This window comes from Mandrillus leucophaeus, unplaced genomic scaffold, assembly GCF_000951045.1.
Source record: "Mandrillus leucophaeus isolate KB7577 unplaced genomic scaffold, Mleu.le_1.0 Scaffold537, whole genome shotgun sequence".
Taxonomy (NCBI): domain Eukaryota; kingdom Metazoa; phylum Chordata; class Mammalia; order Primates; family Cercopithecidae; genus Mandrillus; species Mandrillus leucophaeus.
The window spans coordinates 2,046,184-2,067,178 of NW_012105775.1; the positions used below are offsets into that span (position 1 = coordinate 2,046,184).

General features: G+C 39.5%; 1 protein-coding gene across 1 annotated transcript in view; it reads left to right on the forward strand.

The window, feature by feature from the left end:
* Window positions 1–20,678, forward strand: part of LOC105551895 (mitogen-activated protein kinase kinase kinase MLK4) — a 60,977-nt gene extending 40,299 nt beyond the window's left edge. Inside the window, exons 6-10 of the mRNA XM_011997322.1 lie at window positions 7,942–8,064; window positions 11,805–11,955; window positions 12,324–12,421; window positions 14,854–15,633; window positions 17,843–20,678. Coding sequence (XP_011852712.1) covers window positions 7,942–8,064; window positions 11,805–11,955; window positions 12,324–12,421; window positions 14,854–15,633; window positions 17,843–18,249 — 1,559 coding nt within the window. The 3' untranslated portion in view covers window positions 18,250–20,678. The remainder of the gene's footprint in view (window positions 1–7,941; window positions 8,065–11,804; window positions 11,956–12,323; window positions 12,422–14,853; window positions 15,634–17,842) is intronic.
* The last annotated feature ends 317 nt before the right edge of the window (window positions 20,679–20,995 follow it).

Here is a 20,995-nt window from a genome sequence, read left to right on the forward strand (position 1 = left end):
GTATGATGTGGTCATGATGAGAATCCAGTATATGTTATTGATTATTTGGTTTGATGAGGTGAGAATAGACTGTGGATGCTTATCACTTTTACCTTCAACCTCTCTGGGGTTGGGGGTCGGGGAAGGTCCTTTTCCAGGCTGTCTTCTGGCATTTTCTCTTAGCTGGAGGGTTGCTGGCAGGGTCACTGACTGGTCTGTCTTATGTGTCAGTCAGCCATAATTAGAGAATACACTATTTTTATGATGAGGCTTCTTCCTTCACACATAGATGAAAGAAAAATCCAGAGGTGCACTAGATGTGAGTTTTCTTCTCCATTTTTCAGCTATGTCAGTTTTCTTCTAGCTGTGATTTGATTATGTTATCAAAATTAATATTTATTGTTTCCCTTGGGAAACTTTGGGGGAGGTGGAAAGGATTAAGAATCTGGTGGAAAGGGAAGTAAATTTGGAAGAAAAAATGAAAATCATCCCAGTGATTCTTTACTCTTCAGTGGTAAAATGATTAAATCAAAATCTTAGCATTTCTGAGGTCAGATTTTCACTCTTGCTTTTCTTCTCAAATGTTCCTTGGCTAATACCCTGAGTTTATTCAAAGCAGACTGAATAGTATATGACTATTTTTACTAGATTTTTAAAAAATCTAGTAAAATCTAGCTTTAAAATCTAGCTTTTCTTTTTCTGAGAAGAGAGGGGAAACTTTAGTTACACATTTATTTACTTTTTGGCATTTAATGAAAGATTCCCAGTTAAAACATAACCAAGAAATCTGCTATAATTCTGACCCAACACCAAGGAATGAAATTTTGTTTCTGGAATTTTTAGCATGTCAGTTACCTCTTCTGCCCACAAGATGGCACTAGATTTCATCTTAATAATACTGGTACCAATATGGAAACTTTCCTTAGGATGCTCCAACCCTAAACACACACAGGTGCACACATATTTACCTGTACAACATCTTAGAATGGGACAGACATCAAAAAAGGGAAATGATAACTATAAAAATAATTATTTTTTTTTCTTGAAGAATTCCCCTTAGTATAGAAGAGAAAGCAAGCAAATGTAACTTAAAATCAAGGGAGTTAGTTGCATTCAATATTATCTGCTAGAAATTCTTTAAGTTAGTATTGTTTAATAGGGGAAACAATTCAGGACATGGGCCTAGGCAAAAATTTTATGACTAAGACTTCAAAAGCTCAGGCAACAAAAAACAAAAATAGATAATTGGGACTATATTAACCCAAAAGCTTCTGCACAGCAAAGGAAACAATCAACAGAGTGAAGAGACAACCTGTAGAATGGGAGAAGATATTAGCAAATTATTCATCTGACAAGGGACTAGCGCAGAATATACAAAGAACTCGAATAACTCAATGGCAAAAACACAAATAATTTGATTTAAAATTGGGCAAAGGAACTGAATAGACATTTCTCAAAAGAAGACATAAAAATGGCCAGCAAGCATATGAAAAAATGCTTAGCATCACTAATCCTCAGGGAAATGCTAATGAAAATCACAATGAGCTATTTCACCTTAGTTAGAATGGCTATTATCAAAAAGATGAAAAATAGTAATTGTTGGTGAGGATGTGGAGAAAAAGGAACTCCTATACACATTCTCTCATAATTTTTTCCTTGAGAGTTATTACTCATCATTTTAAATCTTATGGCTATTTATAGCTATTGGAAGTGTAAATTAGTACAGCCATTGTGGAAAACAGCACAGAGGTCTCAAAAAAACCCTAAAAATAGAACTACTGTGTGATCCAGGAATGCCACTACCAGGTATTTCCTCAAAGGAAAGGAGATCTGTATATCAAAGGGATATCTGCAATCCCATGTTTATGGCAACACTGTTCACAAAGGCGAAGACCAGAAATCAACCTAAGTGTCCATCAGTGGATGAACGAATTAAGAAAATGTGGTGTGTTTACCTGATGGAATACTATTCAGCCATAAAAAAGAATCAAATTCTATCTTTTGTGGCAACATGGATGAGCCTGGATGACATTATGTTAAGTGAAATAAGTCAGCACAAGAAAATAAATACTGCATGTTCTCACATATATGTGGGAGTGAAAAAAAAATGGAGCCCATGGAAATAGACAGTAGAATTGTGGTTGTTAGGGGTGGGAAAGGCTTGAGGGGAGGGGAGGTTGGAGAGAGGTTAGTTAATGGATACCAAATTACAGCTAGGTAGGAGGAATGAGTTCTGGTATTCTGCAACTTTGTAGGGTGAATACAGTTAACTATAATTTATTGTATATTTTCAAAAAGCCGGAAGAGAGGATATTGAATGTTCACAACACAAAGAAATGATCAATACCCAAAGTGATACATATGCTAATTACCCTGACTTGATCATTATATGTTGTAAACAAGTACCAAAGTATCAGTCTGTACCCCATAAATATGTATAATTTTTATGGGTCAACAAAAGGACGAAGAGAAACAAATTCTAATACTGTTAAATGGCACACTGTTCAGGGAGAAACATCGGATAAGTGGTAAATGGACCAGCGATGCTGTCCTTTCATGGAGTTACCAACTTCTTGAACACCTTTTGCAGGATTTTTCCCTTTGTGTAACAAGCTTAGAGAATTTCTCCGAAACATATTCAAGAGTCCTCCAAGCTGACCTTTAATATTTGTGCCTGCAGCTCTTTCACAAATTTGGTATTAAATATGAATAATTACGTTCTCTTGTAACCTTGTCCTTGAGAATTACTGCTGATTATTTTTAATCTTATGGGTATTTATAGCTATGGTGACTTAGTGATGGAAACCTCAAATTTGATTTTTTTTCCTCCTGGAATTTCTTCAAGGCTGGCTACCAAATAAGGAGGATTAATACTTAAAAAGTAAGACAGTAATAATCTAGGATAATAATTTTAAAACAATACTTTGTGATTGTGTAGTATTTTTCTTGGAATTTGCAAGAGAAAAAAGCATGGTCACAGTGGGTCTTTTTATTTTGTGAGTACTCTATATGGATTGCTGCTTCTGTTTATGTTTATTTTTAACTGAAGTTGTGTTTTGTGGACACGTTATTACAAGACAAAAGCATTAAAGCCTCCAAATGTTGGTATGTCGCTAAAGCAGTGGCATTCTAACTTTGCTTCGGAAGTGCCCAAAGCCTGCCAAAACCATCCACCTCACAGGTATGCGAGTGAGTAGAAGGGTGGATGGGAGCGAGCATATAACCTCACCTGGATTCTTTAGAGAATACACTGCTTTTCATCTGCAAATGGAAGCCTCCCACTGAGGCAGTATTAGCTTTGTTAGTGAAATGTTCATATTGCCAGCAAAAATACTAGGATAGGTTTTACTCAAACCTGTGCTTGAACTATAGCTGCTATGACCAGGCATTTTTAGAACCATTATTCTAGTGAGTACAAAGAAAATCTGAGCATGGGCCACAGGCATTTTAACAATTCAGCTTTAGTTTTCCTAAATGTTTAGCTGGCACAGACTCAACCTTTCCCTGCTTCAAAGGGACAAGGATATTTATGATAAAGAATGTTGACTGGGCATGGTGGCTCACACCTGTAATCCCAGCACTTTGGGAGGCCAAGGCGGGCGGATCACCTGAGGTTAGGAGTTCGAGACCAGCCTGGCCAACATGGGGAAACCCCATCTCTATTAAAAGTACAAAAATTAGATGGGCATGGTGGTGGGCACCTGTAATCCCAGCTACTCAGGAGGCTGAGGCAGAAGAATTGCTTGAACCCAGGAGGCGAGGTTGCAGTGAGCTGAGATCTCGCAACTGCACTCCAGCCTGGGCGACAAGAGCAAGACTCTGTCCCAACAACAACAACAACAACAACAACAACAACAAAGAATATTTTCTTTTTGGTTACAACATAAAGCGTGCTTTTTAAGTGGAAGTATTCAGGTGCTTTTGGAAGCTCGGAAGCACTCTGAATGTTAGGCGTTGTTAAAATGCAGCCTTTTATCTTTACGGCTCACTTGTGGCTTTCCACGTGTTCCATGTTGATTTCCTGATCTGTACTTAGCATTTATTGTCCCATCATTTGTTCCAAATAACTTGTCAGTCAAATCTTGTGGCTTGGTTCTTGGCTTTTCTTCTGCTATTGACAGGAAGGCTCCTCTTGCTGTAAAAGTTCTCAGCATTTGTTTCTATCGTGTTATAGCAATCAGGTGGCTAGATGAACATTTATAAATGACTTTAGTCTAAACTGTTTCCTTTCTATGGTTAAGAATATTTTTTTCTTTGTCCACCTCTTTCCCCTAACTACCACCACCTAGTCTAGTCAATTCTTTACCTCAACTGCCCTGCCCAGGTCAAGTCTTTCAAAAGGAATGACTCGGGGCCAGGTGCAGTGACTCAACGCCTGTCATCCCCAGCACTTTGGGAGGCCAAGGCGGGTGGATTGCTTGAGCCTGAGAGTTCAAGACCAGCCTGGGCAACAAGGTGAAATCCCATTTGTACAAAAATATACCAAAATTAGCTGGGAATGGTGGTGCATGCCTGTAGGACCAGCTACTCAGAAGGCTGAGGCAGGGAAATTGCTTGATCCAGGGGAGGTCAAGGCTGCGGTGGACTCAGATTGCACCACTGCACTCCAGCCTGGACAACAGAGTGAAATCTTGTCTTAAAAAAAACAAGCATGACTCAGCAGATGGAGGAGCCTTCCATTTGGTCTTTCCTTTCTGTTTGGTTTGTCTCCCAAATCTCCCCTATCCTGCTGTGTATTCCTCAGCAACTCACTTCAAGCACCAGCCTGATCCTGCAGATGGACCCTGCGTAACTTTCTCCGTCAACAAACGCTTGAGGATCTGCTGTGTCCCCAATACTAGGGGTGATGATAAAATATATATGCAGTCTCTGCACTCATGTCTCTCACAGAGAAAGTATTCATTCAGCAAAGTTTGCTAAGTACCTGTAATGTGCAAGGCACCGTGCCAGTCTGAAGTCACGGAGACTGTCATGGTCTCTGCCTATAGAGCACTTACCTTATATTGAGGGAGGGGGCAGAACTTAAGCTAATAATTAAATACTTGTTTGCTTTCTATAATATTAGCTGCTGTGGGGAAAAAGTCACATGACAGTGATTAGTGCAGAGATGTAACCTGGTCTAAGGTGATCACAGAAGGCTTCCTAACGGAGTTGAAAACCAGCCTGGGTAACACAGTGAAACTCTGTCTCTAGTAAAATACAAAAAAAAAAAAAAAAAAAATTAGCAAGGGGGGGCAGGGTGGGCCTGTAATCCCAGCTACTCAGGAGGTTGAGGCAGGAGGATTGCTTAAACCCGGGAGGTGGAGGTTGCAGTGTGCCTAGACTGTGCCATCGCACTCCAGTCTGGGCGACAGAGCAAGACTCCATCTCCAAAAGAAGAAGTAACATTTAGATTGAGACTCGATACGGGAATTTACCAAATACAGAACATGAAGAAAGAGAATAGGCTGAGAGCACATGTGGAAGAAACTTGGTTTCTTCCAGGAATTGAAAAAAGTTCAGTGTGGTTTGAACAGGGCTCAGCACACTGCCCTATGGACCCAATCCCGCCTCTACCTGCTTTGTACAGCTATGAGCTCAGAATGGGTTTTACACTTTTAAATGCTTGGAAAAAATCAAAGAGGAAGAAGAATACATCATTGTACCTGACATGATATGAAACTGATACGAAATTTCAATATCCATAAAGATCGTTTTACTGGGACACATTCATCTTTGTGTTGACCGTGCCTGCTTTCTCTCACATCGGTGGAATCAGGCAGTTGTTACAGAGACTGTGCAGCTCACGGAGCCTAAAATGGGGCATTTTGCAGAAGGAGTGTGCTGACCCCTCTTCTAGACCATGACGAGTGAGAGGAGAAAAGGGCAAGATGAGGCTGGAGCAGAAAGAAGAACTCAGACTCGGGTTTGCAGGGACTTACAGAATGTGTTATAATTTTAATCTATAACTTAAGAATCATGAGATGCCTTCGAAGGATTTTAAGCAGGGGAATGACGGTTAGGCATATTAAAAATGCATCTGGCTGCTGTGAGGTAGACTTGGGGGGCCAAATGTGGATGCAGGAAGATGGACACAAGGCATTGTAGCAGGCTAGGCATGACACGGTGATGGCCGTGCAGATGAAGAGGAAAAAAACCCAAAAACCATTTATTTAGCATTTATTATGTCCCAAGCCCTGTGGTAAGTACTTTTTATACTTCTTTGCACTGAATTTTTCATACCAGTCCTGTGAAATAGTAATAATTGGTTCTTTTCCATTTTTGTCAGTAAAGATACTGAGACTTCAAGACCTTCAGTTACTTTCTCAAAATTCATATGGCTGTGGTAGAAATGGGATTCAGATCCAAGTTTGCTAACTCCATAACCTGGAATATAAATTTCTCTACTACAAGAAAAATATATAGCACAGAATTTACCTGATATTTTGTGCTTGGTGGATATGTGGGGTAACAGAAAAGACAATATCAAGAAAAGTATTCAGATTTCTAGTATGAATAACTGGATACCTGTCTTTGCCTACCAACTTTCTAATCCTCTTCATCTCATAGCAGTTCGTTCATTAAAGTTCTTTAAAGTATAACTTCCAAAAAGGTAAGTTATAGGTCTCTTGCAAATATGAAATGGGCATATGTCAAAGATTTTTATTAAACTCATTAATCATTGAGGAACCAGGTAAAACCAATTCAAATGAGAATTTGAAGAGTGAGGTATTTATGGGCAAATTAATAGAGGAATGCAGGATTCGATTGCTGGGTTAAAAGCAAACCTGGTTGAGGTCTAATATGGCAATAAACCATTTGGGATTGTCTTTTTCTCCAGACAGAAGTTATTTGCATCATCACCAGACAAAATCTACAAGTTGACCTCTGCTCTCACCTAGTTATAAAAATAACTCAGTCAATAGAAAAACAATCAATCAAAGGTTAAGCTCAGCTCTGCACTGAAAGAATATCCAGTAATGTCATTTACCTCCTTCCAAGTTGTTAATGATTTTCCTGATAGTTTATAAAGTTTTCCCTGACACACCCCTCTTTCCTCTGGCAATATTGCTTTCTCTTCCATATGAACCTATAGATCTTGGTCTATCCCTACCGTATTACAGCTAGATAATAAGAGTCAGCATTTGTAGAATGCCTAGAGTACAAAATGCTTTTAATTTACATTTTCTGTTTTATTCACCACCACTACAACCATGTGAAATATCGTTGCTCACTTTAGCAGGTGAAGAAACAGGCTCAGGGTAGTTGCTTACTGGTTTGAGGTCCATAGCTTGTTATATTATGAGAACCAGGACTCATTTAAATCCAGGGCCATTTCAATTTAATTTAATTAATTTATTTATGTATTTATTTGAGACAGAGTCTCGCTCTGTTGCCCAGGCTGGAGTGCAGTGGTGCGATCTCAGCTCACTGCAATGTCCATCTCCCAGGTTCAAGTGATTCTTCTGTCTCAGCCTCCCGAGTAGCTGGGATTACAGGTGTGTGCCACCATGCCTGACTAATTTTTGTGGTTTTAGTAGAGATGGGGTTTTGCCGTGTTGAACAGACTGGTCTCAAACTCCTAGCCTCAAGTGATCTGCCCACCTCAGCCTCCCAAAGTATTGGGATTTCAGGTGTGAGCCACCACGCTCAGCCTTAATTTTATTTTTAACTATCTCAGACTGAATGCAGATAACTCTTTTTTCCCAGGTTATAAATTCTTCAATGATTCGTGACTTTCATATTTTCCTGTGTGTGTGTGTGTGTGTGTGTGTGTGTGACTATACCCAACACATAAGTTCTGAATCATTATTTATTACTTAAATCCCGAGAAGTAAGAAACCAAAATAAGAAATCGATTCTGCAATATATTTTGCAGTTAGGGTCTGACCATTTTTGTTTTGATTGCTGTGCGCCAAAGACATGGCTATGAAGATAATGGAAAACCATGAAATATCAGTTTTCCCTTTTTGCATCCAACAGATTTCCAGCACAAGATAACCGTGCAGGCCTCTCCCAACTTGGACAAACGGCGGAGCCTGAACAGCAGCAGTTCCAGTCCCCCGAGCAGTCCTACGATGATGCCCCGGCTCCGAGCCATACAGTGTAAGCTTTCTGCAGTGCCGCGGGGGCTCCTGTGTTGATTTCTCTCCTTTGACTTGACTTGGATTCAAATTGAGCAGATGTGTTTTCATAGCAGGTTGTAAATGAGCGTGGGACATTTCATAGGTGCCACGACTATTAGAGAAACAAAGTTTGAGCATAGGTTCCTTAGTCTAATTTCTACTCACAACAAATGAATTTTAGATGCTAGGCAGTAGGTGATGCGACCTGGCCCTGGAGTAGAAAGTGAAACAGCACATCTCGAGACATTTTGTTAAATACTTGCATGCAGCGTTAGCATAGCCTGATGATATCACCAGCCATTTGCGTCAGGATACTTTGAAAAATGAAATCAGGACTTCAGGATTACTTCCGTTTCTTTCTTTGTTTTGTGAGGGGAAAAAATTGTTGCCTTTCAGGACTCAACTTTAATTCACTTTAGGTTTGACCAACTTAATACTTAAAAATTCCTGGTGGTATTTTGGTTTTAGAACAGGCATTCATCCTGGAGGGGAGAGTACAGACAGCTGATGTGCCTGGCACCTTTGCATTGTGAGAGTTTCAGTGAGGCTATGAATCAGAGTTTAGTGGATGAAATAAAATCACTAATTTTTTTCAAAGGTGAGTCCAAATAAACCCCTGAAAGTAGGCTAAGCAAAAGAAGAATGTGATTAATGCGTGTGTCTGTAAGTAATGTGGTAATTAGCCTAAGTTTGTGTTAAACCATGCATTTAGATCCTCTCTTTTCTCCACCAGACTTAATTCCCTGCTGTTTACCCATCCTTATTTGGAGAAAAAAAAATCCAAAAGAAAATTTTGTCTAATGAGGCTTGCGTGGAATCTCTCTCTCTTTTTTTTTTTTCTTCCTCTTTTGATAATGAAAACCTTGGCACTGGCAGAGATTTCTTTTGCAAGTTCCTGGACACCAGGATCCCCACAGAGAAACAGGATCTAAATGAGGCTGTAGTTTTAGAACTTAAAGGACCGTCATTTATTATGACTGATTTGTTTCTCTGAGAATGCATTCTGCATAAAGCCATACCTCAAACCTTGCCTTTGCCTAGGCAAAGGCCTAATTAACGGAGGCAGAAAGGGCTCCCAGGCTGTTCTCCCAGCTCCACAAAGGGACGAGCAGATGGGACACCGTGCCAACCCCGCTTTTGCGTGGCCACTCCTCTGCCCTCTTTCCTGTGTCTTCACCTGCTCTGGGGAAAACCACCTCACAGAAGCTAGGAAGTGGTACTGGGCAGGCCAGGATGGGCCCAAGATGTGTACCAGCTAAAGCAAATAATTTGGGATTTCAAATGAATTCCAATCCTCTAAAGCTGAAATGCAGCCAGCTTAGGGAGGTGCATCCTTGGTGCTCCTTCTCAGAAGTCACATGGTGGAAAGGTTCTAATCCAGCCTTCCACACAGGACCAGCTCTGTGTGTGGCAGCCGTTGGCTCAAGTTCTCCAGCCCAGATGCTGCTCGTCTTCACTGGGACTGTCTTCGTGTCTGCGCACACCCCCATTCAATTCTGACAGCCTCATCGAGTGGACCCTTTTATGATCCCCAAATAAGGGACATAGAAGTTACCATTAAACTGGCCCAAGTTGGTAGCTACTAAGTGGTGAAGCTGGATTCAGACACATCTTCTGAGTGTGGAGTTCACCATCCATTTCCGACCTCTTAGTACAGGAAAAGTTCAATCAATATGGAAACAAAAGAGAAGCAAGAGGAGCAAATCAAGAGGGGAAGGAAAATAGGAAGTGGGAGGAAGGTGAGGAGGCTAAAACTGAGAGTGTAGATAGCTCTGGGAGTGTAGATCAGTCAGTCAGTCCTATAGCTGAGATGAACTCCGGTCTAATAACCCCCAGCTGAAAGCTTTTCCGGTTCTGCTGCCTTCACTTAAATGAAAACTGCTCATCTGTTTATCGCTCATTCTACTGTAAAACTATTTTAATAAAAAGAATGAACAACTGATTCAAGATTGTTACACACACACATATACATTTAGGCATGCATCCACGTTTTTTTTTTTATTTGAGATGGAGTCTCACTCTGTCACCCAGGCTGGAGTGGTGTCATCTCGGCTCACTGCAACCTCTGCCTCCCGGGTTCAAGCAATTCTCCTGCCTCAGCCTCCCGAGTAGCTGGGATTACAGGTGCCTGCCACCACGCGCAGCTAATTTTTGTACTTTTAGTAGAGACAGGGTTTCACCACCTTGGCCAGGCTGGTCTTGAACTCCTGACCTCGTGATCCACCTGCCTCGGCCTCCTGAAGTGCTGGGATTACAGGCGTGAGCCACCGTGCCTGGCCTAAGCACATTTATATGCACAGACACTTGTATATATACACATATATGTATATTTTAAAATTTGGAAAATATAGAAACACACATAAGTAACCAAACATCATCCACAATGTGTCTAATTTTGCAAAGTGATATAAAGGAGCTAAATTTCCCTCTACATAGCAATCCTCTCTATTAAATTTAAATACTTTAGTAAGTTTGGTATCTGTGTTTAGTAATTTCTCCTCTGTGTATGTATGTGTGTATATACAGGCATCCATAAACACATAATTTTTAGTGAAAATGGATTATAGGTAATATTAAATATAATATAAACATTATATATCATTATCTGTACCTCATTTTTATTATAGTCACAGAGTATTCCACTGTATATCAAAATATTTCAAACTGTTTTTTAGAACATCTAGTATGTTTCAGATATTTTTCCCCTAAGTGTGTGGTAATAACAGCAATTTTCCCCAGTGATTTCCAAATCACTTTTTTTTTTTTTTTGAAACGGAGCCTGGCACTGCGCCTGGGCTGGAGTGCAATGGCATGATCTCAGCTCACTGCAACCTCCGCCGCCCAGGTTCAAGCAATTCTTCTTCCTCAGCCTCCTGAGTAGCTGGGATTACAGGCGCCCGCCACCACGCCCAGCTAATTTTTTGTATTTGTAGTAGAGATGGGGTTTCACCATGTTTGCCAGGCTGGTCTTGAAGTCCTGACCTTGTGATTCGCCCGCCTCGGCCTCCCAAACTGCTGGGATTACAAGCATGAGCCATGACGCCTGACTGCAAATCGCTTTCAAGTGCACTTAAATTAGAGGGGTGGTATGTAAGTGTTTAGTAAAATGTGGATATTAAAAATGAATATACATCATCCTGTGAGGTAGTGAAAAAAGCAAGACTTGGAAAACTGTTAAATATTTTCAAGTTTTAAAAGACAACTGTAACCAAAGTGTTGTCATGACTGAGCGAAATTGTGAAGACCAAAAAATAAATAAATAAATTGTGACGACCAATGAAAAATTAGTTGAAATTACAATTTAAAAATATATGATGTTTGTGTCTCTAGTTCCAAACTTTAACTGATTTGGTTAAAAAATTAGAGTACTAAGTTCATTTTAAGTTACATGTTTAGTTTGGTGTCCCCTCCCCCAATTACAATGAAATCCTAATTGTTGCAAAATGCTAAATAAATAGATTAAAAAGTAATCAAACCTTTGCTGCTAATTTATCTCGAATTTGTATCTTTTCTGTTAACTTACTCCACTTTTCTTGATGTTTTTTATGATCAGAGAAAGAAACTTACCAGAGATTGCGTGAAGTAAATAATTTTCTCATTGTTTTCATGTTTTGAGTAAGGTAGTTTTACAACTGATATGATTCATTTAGCTTTTTTAACAAAGCCAATATTGGTTAATATGATCGTTGTGGTTAATATTGTTAATAATATTCTTTTTAGTGACTTCAGATGAAAGCAATAAAACTTGGGGCAGGAACACAGTCTTTCGACAAGAAGAATTTGAGGACGTAAAAAGGAATTTTAAGAAAAAAGGTTGTACCTGGGGACCAAATTCCATTCAAGGGAAAGAAAGAGCGGATTGCAAAGAAAGGTGGGTGTGTGGTATCTGGTGGTATTCATTGTATAATGTGACAAATCCATTCCTGTGTTAATATCACATCAGCCAGACTTTCAAAAAGCAAGTAAATTAATACAGAGGTTTACAAATATCAACCTAATTTTCTAGGATGAATTTATCATGCCACATTAACTAGTATTTAGTTAAGCAGTTAGAATATTTCTGAGATTTTTTTTCCTGTCTCACTTTCAGGTATTATTTGTACTTTGTCAGCCCTTCAAAACTGAGTACAAATGTGTTCTCTTTGCTACCTTAAAAATGTTGTTGGCCTGTATCCACCAAAACCTAATTGGTGTGCTGTGTGCTTCTGTCTTACGAAAAGAAACATTTTTCTCTTGTAGGATAAGACCTCTCTCCGATGGCAACAGTCCTTGGTCAACTATCTTAATAAAAAATCAGAAACCCATGCCCTTGGCTTCATTGTTTGTGGACCAGCCAGGTAAATGTGTTTCAGGAGGTAGGATTTGCTTGAGCCATCCTTGGCATCTGATTGCGCTGAAGCTTTGCTTTTATAGTCTTATGTGGTCATTAAAGTAGCAGAGGGGAGATTAGCAAGTAATGGCATTTCTTACAGCTTTACTTAAATTCAGAAGTTATTTTCCATCAAGTCTTTATGGCAGGAAGTAATTAGGCTTCACGTGGTTTTGGGAATTTGTAACTCCTCTTCCTTACCAGAAACGTTATTATCATAATTAATTATGTAAAACCAAATTAATTTAGTATAGGAAATATTAGATGTAAAAATACAGACCCCCCCTGAAGGTTCTGCTGAGATTAAGGGGTATCCCTCCTTGCTATAGTGCCACCTGTTGACATGATGAAATTCAATGAAGCAGATTAACTATGAAAAACTCACAAAAACTAGCCGGCATGATGGTGCTTGCTTGTAATCCCAGCTACTCAGGAGGCTGAGGCAGGAGAATCATTTGCACTTGGGAGCCAGAGGTGGCAGTGAGCCTAGATTGCACCACTGCACACCAGCCTGGGCGACAGAGTGAATGAGATTCCATCTCTAAATAAATAAATAAATAAATAAATAAATAAGAAAAACAACTGCTTGGAGAGTTTTACATTGGAATTTCTATTTAATTTAAATGAATCATAATGATTTACTTTAGATATTCAATATTTGTGTTCAATATTCAGGTTTAAAAGATTGAAGAGATGGAAATCATTGAAAAACTTAAGCACGATTACTAACACAGAAAATAAAATTGGTCTTTATACTTGATCATTTAGGAAGACTCTTTAGTACTTTGATCAAAGTAAGGATGCTTTAGCAAGACACAGTGTAAATTTCTTGAATTCGTTATTGGTACTGTGCTCAATTTCACAAGCACCTTTGCACTCACTGCCTAGGTTCAGCTTCTCCTTCTGAAGGTTCTCCTTTATGAAGGAAAAGGGAGCTTGGGTCAGCAACGTCGGGGAGTGGAAGGAGTAGGAATGGAGGAAAAAGAGGGCACCCCAAACAAAAGCTACCACAGGGAAGAGCACAGGGTTCTTTGGAGAAAGAAAGCTGGCATCTCAAATTGTTTAGATCAGCAGTCCCCAACCTTTATGGCACCAGAGACCAGTTTCATGGAAGATAGTTTTTCCATGGACCAGTGGGGTGGGGATGGTTTCAGGATGATTCAAGCGCATTACATTTATTGTGCACTGTATTTCTATTATTTTTACATTGTAATTCATAATTAAATAATTCTACCACTCTCCATAATGTAGAATCAGTGGAAGGCCTGAGCTTGTTTTCCTGCAACTAGATGGTCCTATCTGGGAGTGATGGGAGATGGCGACAGATCTTCAGACGCTAGATTCCCATAAGGAGCAACCTAGATTCCTCGTATGTGCCGTTCACAGTGGGGTTCACGCCCTGTGAGGATCTAATGCCACTGCTGAACTGACATGGGGTGGAGCTCAGGTGGTCATGTAAGCAATAGGCATTGGCTGTCAATACAGAAGAAGCTTCACTCGCTCACCTGCTGCTCACTACCTGCTGTGCAGTCTGGTTCCTAACAGGCCATGGTATCAGTCCATGGCCTGGGGTTCAGGGACCCCTGGTCTAGATCATCAAGCACGTTTAGATATACTAGGATGTAATGTTGGAAAAAATTACAGATGTTATTTGGAAATCAGATTAATGAGTTTGTTGTTTAATTAGGCACTGTTAAGCACATACGTGATAAGAATGTTGGCTTCCTCTTAAGCGGGTATAATTTGTAACCTTTGGGATTGTGTAACCTCTTGGGAGAATCTTCTATTTTAATGGTCCCCAAACTTCAGTAAAGTCTTGCTGAAACACAGACCGCTGGACTCCATTCTCCAGAATTTCTGATTCCATAGTCTGGGGTGGGCCAATGATTTACCTTTCTACAAATTCCCAGGGGATGCAGATGCTGCCAGTCCAGGCCACATACTTTGAGAACCGCCGATCTGCTACAGAACCGTTAGTTTACACGCAGGAAAGCTGTAGATAATGGAGCCTGACACATGTATTTAGGTGAAGTGAGGAAAAGAGCACATTTGGTGACATATTTAGTGATTACGTGCCTATGGTTGTGCATTTTTGTGTTTTGATGACTGTTTCTACGATAGTGTCTAATATTGATAATGATGAAGAAGAGCTTCCCGAAGCACAGGAAACAGGAGATGGCTAGCTTGCTGGTTCATCTGCAGGGAACCTTAAGTTATAGGGCCCTGGAGACTTGTTCCGTGGAGCCCTCCTAGATAAATCATTTGCAAAAATGAAAAGGGCTGCATGTGTTTTGATTTAAAATATGTATTTATTATATTTTAGCTTTACTTTACAATCTTGTTTAAATGACTTTTACAGTAAAATGATACTACAGTGTGTGTACTTATACCTTAATTTAGGGTCCTGTGAAGAGCCAAAACTTTCCCCTGATGGATTAGAACACAGAAAACCGAAGCAAATAAAATTGCCCAGTCAGGCCTACATTGATCTACCTCTTGGGAAAGATGCTCAGAGAGAGAATCCTGCAGAAGCTGAAAGCTGGGAGGAGGCAGCCTCTGCAAATGCTGCCACAGTCTCCACTGAGATGACTCCTATGAATAATCTGAGTAGATCCCCCCAGAGAAAGAAAATGGAGTCGGCTCTGTACGGGTGCACCGTCCTGCTGGCATCAGTGGCTCTGGGACTGGACCTCAGAGAGCTTCATAAAGCACAGGCTGCTGAAGAACCATTGCCCAAGGAAGAGAAGAAGAAACGAGAGGGAATCTTCCAGCGGACTTCCAAGTCCCGCAGAAGCGCCAGTCCTCCCACAAGGCTGCCGCCCGCTGGTAGGGAGGCCAGCAGCCCACTGTCCCTGCCACGGACAAGTGCCCTGGGCATCCTCTCCACGCCGTCTCTCTCCACAAAGTGCCTGCTGCAGATAGACAGTGAAGATCCACTGGGGGGCGCTACACCTGTCACTTGTGACTCTGAGATGCTCACTCCGGATTTTTCTCCCACTGCTCCAGGAAGTGGTCGTGAGCCAGCCCTCATGCCAAGACTTGACACTGCTCGTAGTGTATCAGGAAACTTGCCCTCTTCCTTCCTAGAGCAGACATGTGGGAATGTACCTTACTGGGCTTCTTCAAAAGATAGACCATCACATCACAGACGGACCATGTCTGATGGGAATCCGACCCCAAGTAGGTTGCATGAATTCGGTAAAAGCATAAAACACTGCTGTAGAGATGAGTATGTGAAACCGCATGGATTTATGATTTTTATCTTTTCCTGGGGATGACATTTAATAATTTGTTTTTACTGTTCATGTAGATCTTAGAGTCTTACCCTTCTCTTATTTGATTTTAATTTAACTGTGATTGGGATTCTGGGAAAAGTGTAATTGAAGTTCAGTAACTGAAACCTATAATAGCATATCAAAGCAGAAAGAACACGTGGAGAATAAGCACCCAGCCCCCTTGCATTACGAAAAAGACAAGCCAGCTGCCCCAGTTAGAACCACGGGTGAGTGGGAGGGCTGGAACTGAAACTGGCCTCTCGCCTCCCACAGGCCTTGTCTGCTCCACTGCTGCACACATCATCGCTCAGTTTCTGTTGGAACTGCGTGTAGCAGGTGTATCAGCTTGCTAGGGCTGCCATAACAGAGTACCACAGCCTGGGGGGATGTTCAGCAGAAACTCATTGTCCAACAGTTCTGCAGGCTGGAAGTCATATCAAGGTGTCTGCAAGGTTGGTTCCTTCTGAGCTCAGCCTGGCTTCTTGACTTCTAGACAGCCATCTTCTCCCTGTGTTCTCGCACAGTCTTCACTCTGAGTGCATCTGTGTCCTAATCTCTTCTTAGGACATCAGTCACACTGGATTAAGGTCCACCCTAATGACCTCATTTTACCTTAATCACCTCTGTACAGACCCTATTCCACATACAGTCACATCTGAGGGACTAAGGGCTAGGGCTTCTGCTTAGGAATTTTGTGGGGACACAGTTCACCTCATGACAGCAAGTATTACCCTGTTGATGTATGTTACACCAGACAGTTCCATGAGGTGTATATCCAGATATGGAAGCTCTGAAACAAAAGAAAATCACATTTTTAAATAGTTTTTTTAGTCTATCCAACAACAGGGGCTTGGGCAGAAGGCAACCAGTGGTATTTCCACAGCACTTTATAGATGTTAAAGCCCTTGGACGTAAATTGTCTCTTAGTTTTTATGGCAACAGTATTTTATGCAAGAGAATTCAAGCTTATGGAAAATTAATGTTATTCAAGATTGCACAATTAGGAAGTAGTGGTGTCAGAATTTAAACCTGGGATCTTTCTGCTGTATCACAGTGTCTCACTCCTCCTCAATGCACTGTTTTTTCCATTCCTAAAATTCAGTGAGGATTGACGTGACTGGATCATGCCATCATGTGCTAGAACGTACTCAGCTTTGAGATTTCTGGGGTTAAGTGGCACTTAAATACGACATTTGAGGAGATAATATGGGTACTTTGGAAGAATGTGGGATTTTGAGTCATAGGACAAAGGTTCAAGTTCTAGTTGTACCATTTGGTAAGTTTGTGATGCTGGGAAAATTATGTAGACTGCTTTCTTGTTTGAATATCTTAAAAAACATTGTAGTGCCATGGTTAATGGTATGGAAGCTATCTGGGCTCAGATCTCTGCTCTGCCACTTATATGCTGAGTGAATTTGGGCAAATCACTTAAACATTTTGTGCCTCAGTTTCTTCATCTATAAAATGGGGACAATAACAACAATGTATATATCTAATACTATACTTACCTAATCTCTACAATTGAGATTGTGGTAAAAGTCAAATGGCACCCTAAGTACTCTGTAGAGCTTAAGTATTATTTATTTTGTAGGTGAACATAATTACAATAACCTTATATACTTGTCATGAATATTAAGTGAGGTAATATATACAAAAAATGCTTTTTAAATTTTAAAATGCTATGCTAGCATTGGTTATAAAGCTATATTAAGACAAACTGCTTCCATTCTTTTTATTGTTCTCTTCTTTTTAAATATTACATCTGGATATTATGTTTGCCATATTATTGTTCATCACCTTTAGATAAATTGGTTTATTGTCTTTCTGTAGGTCAGTAAGTATTGGTAATTTATAATTGCACAAGGAAAAATTCTAGCACAGTAATCCCATATGAAAGCGTATTTTTCTTCAACTTATAAGCCAATAATTATTTGCTAAAGTGGTAATGACATTAGTCAGTTCTTCAGTACAAACAAGAAAAGAGGCAACATGTAAAAGTCCAACCACTTTTCCATTTTCATCAGTTTTGTCAAATCATAATCTACAGTGAAGTTTAATCATGTTGACGATCAAGTTTCTTTCTAACTGCATACTGTCTTGGCTTTCTCAACCAGCTGGTGCAGCTATTATCTCAATCACTGGAGCCTCTGCACTGCCACTGTGCCCCTCACCTGCTCCTCACAGTCACCTGCCAAGGGAGGTCTCACCCAAGAAGCACAGCACTGTCCATATCGTGCCTCAGCCTCGCCCTGCCTCCCTGAGAAGCCGCTCAGATCCGCCTCAGGCTCACCCACAGGCAGCAGTGTCTCAGCTGGCACAGGCTGCCTGTGTAGTGGGTCGCCCAGGACCACATCCCACCCAGTTCCTTGCTACCAAGGAGAGGACTAAATCCCATGTGCCTTCATTACTGGATGCTGACGTGGAAGGTCAGAGCAGGGACTACACTGTGCCTCTGTGCAGAATGAGGAGCAAAACCAGCCGGCCATCTATATATGAACTGGAGAAAGAATTCCTGTCTTAAATTAAGTGCCTTACTGTTGTTTAAGCATTTTTTTTAAGGTGAACAAATGAACACAATGTATCTACCTTTGAACTGTTTCATGCTGCTGTGTTTGCAAAAGCTGTGGCCATGTTACTAAATTAGTAAGGTATATCCAACTTCTCAAAAAATGTATATGATTGCTGTTAGCCATGTCGATTGTTTTTCCTCTGGATTCTTTTCTTATAACTTGGAATACACAAAAGTGTAAAACAAGAGATGTGCACCAGTGAAAACTATGCTGGGTGGAATTACCTTCAGCACAATGTTAATGTTTTTGTTCTCATTTGTGTCTTTGTCCATTTGTATACAACAGAAATTGTAATGATCTTCACTATTGTTGTTTCTTTCCTTCCTTTTTTTCTTTTTCCCTTTCTTTCCTTTTTCTTGTCTTGTTTCTTGTTTTTTTCTTTTCTTTTAGTTTCTTTTCTTAATTGTCATTTGTGCAACAACAAGCCAAGAAAGAGCTTTAGTTTCTTGGTAAGAATAATGTGATATTAGTAAGTAAAGGTTTTTAAAAGTCTGATGACTGGAATAGGTATAGAGTCCTGTTTAAACTACCTAACCTTGGCTGTGGGCCGACAATGCATAAATATGTCCAGTTCTCACTTACATTATGCAATGATATTTCTCCCTGAGGAAATTATATGGAATGTAACTTATAAAAGCTTTACTGAATTTAAGTTATATGTATTTTATTCATTAGAACTCCAAAATAGATGTTCAAAGTTCAATCCTTGCCATTTGGCTGAGACCACATGGTGTGCCCCTGAGTGAGGCTAATCTTTCCATTTTTCCTATAGAAAACATTTTTCCTTCATCCGTAGCCATTTATTTGACATTCAGAAGTGGAAAGCTTTTTCATTCTCCAGTAGGACTTTTAAAAATTGTTACAGATACCTAGCTCTTCACAGATATCATGTATTGTAAACAGTCGTGTGTTTTAATTTTTTTTTCTCTATTAAATGCATAATTATCCTAATAATCCCAAAGACACTGACTACTCAAGGAATAGCAGTACAGTACTATTAGAAGTTAAATATGTTGTTGTTATTTCACATTTCATTTAATTGTTGATAAATGTTAGACATCTGTTGAAATAAGCTTATATGGTGGAAATGGCAACTATATTATGAATTATTTTCAGAAATGGACCTTTGAATAGCAGATCAGGATTTAAATAATAAAATTATTTATGAATCACTTTTATGGTCATACATATATGACACAAACCTGGAGTTATTGGTGCAGAAATGGCTACCCGAGGGCTCGGTAAATTTGCCTGGGTTTCTTACGTTAAATGTATTGTGCTTCCCTTCTGCCTCTAGAATATGGCTCTTTAGAAGACGGACAATCGATATTTAAGTTTTTCCAAACAATGAAAAACTAAATTAAAAACATCGCTTGATGTTTCATTCAAACTTACACCTTGCTAAAGGTTTACTGAATAACTGATATGTCAGCAATTTAAAATAAATTCAATCATATGTGATAAAATATCACCTGTAATAGAAGAAAAGGAAAATCATATTAGTTGGCAATTTTGAAGCATTGTGGTTGCCTAACAGGTATATCCAGCAGACGAGAAACAGTATGAAAGGATTGTATTAACATGGTGAGTTTTGCCCCTAGCAAAACTACGTAGCATTCTGGATTCTTGCAGTAAAGTCTCAGGTACTTAATACATTTTCTTATTTTATCATCCATTCTATGATTCGGCTTCACTTTGGGTGGTTATTGAATTATGTAACAGAGATTTGGTTTTCCCAACATGTTATCACGTTTGAAACTATGATTGCTTTGTATTCAGTCCTTTTGGAGCACGTAGCTTCCAGCTCAAGGGTAGAGGAAATATATACCTAAAATGATCAATACATGAAAGAAAAAGGATGGAAACTATGTCCTCAGTTTTCTTCTACCAAAATATCTCCTGTATGTGTGTGCATGTGTGTTTGGATGTGTGTGCATATTAGTAAATGTGTATTTGCACGTGTGTGTTGGGGAGTGTATGTGATCTGGGTGTTTATATCTGTCATTCCTCTTTAGCTTTATTTTAGTCAACTCTACATTATGATGAATTTCAAAATGAAGCTGTATTAAAATAATTGCAGTATAACAATTCAATCTCTCATGTTACTGCAGATAGTTCACTTTTGCTGCAATCTATTGTACATTTGCAATTTTCTGTGTTAGTAAACTTAGCAGAATCTGGTTATTTATTTTTGCGTAGGCTTAATGTTCACTGAAAGATAAGCCAATTACTGTTAGTAAAAAATTAAGGTGCTCCCACTGCAGAGATTTAAGGCCTGGGCCTAATGTGCTGTATTATGAAGCCTTGTGACTGAAAAATATGTTTACATATGTTGTCTATTTTTTTAATAAACTTTTATAGCTGGTCTATTTGCTCAGTAGCTTTGATCATCTGATTATTGTGACTATAGTTTGCAATGGTTTATTTTGTATTCAATAAGAAAAATTATGTTAATAAAGATTATTGTTTAATAAGCCAGGTATTAACCTGCTAAATTTATTAGATTGAAAATCACTAAATGAGTCATTCAATTAAATACATCAAAAAAGGTAGAATGAAATGTTTTATTTAAAATTTTTTTGGTTTACATATGCATTGAGAGGTTGTATTTCACGGTGAGCCTTTTGCAAGTCCAGCTTTTCAGAAGACACACTTTTGCACAGTGAAATTAGGATGTGAAAAAATTCTCAGTGATTA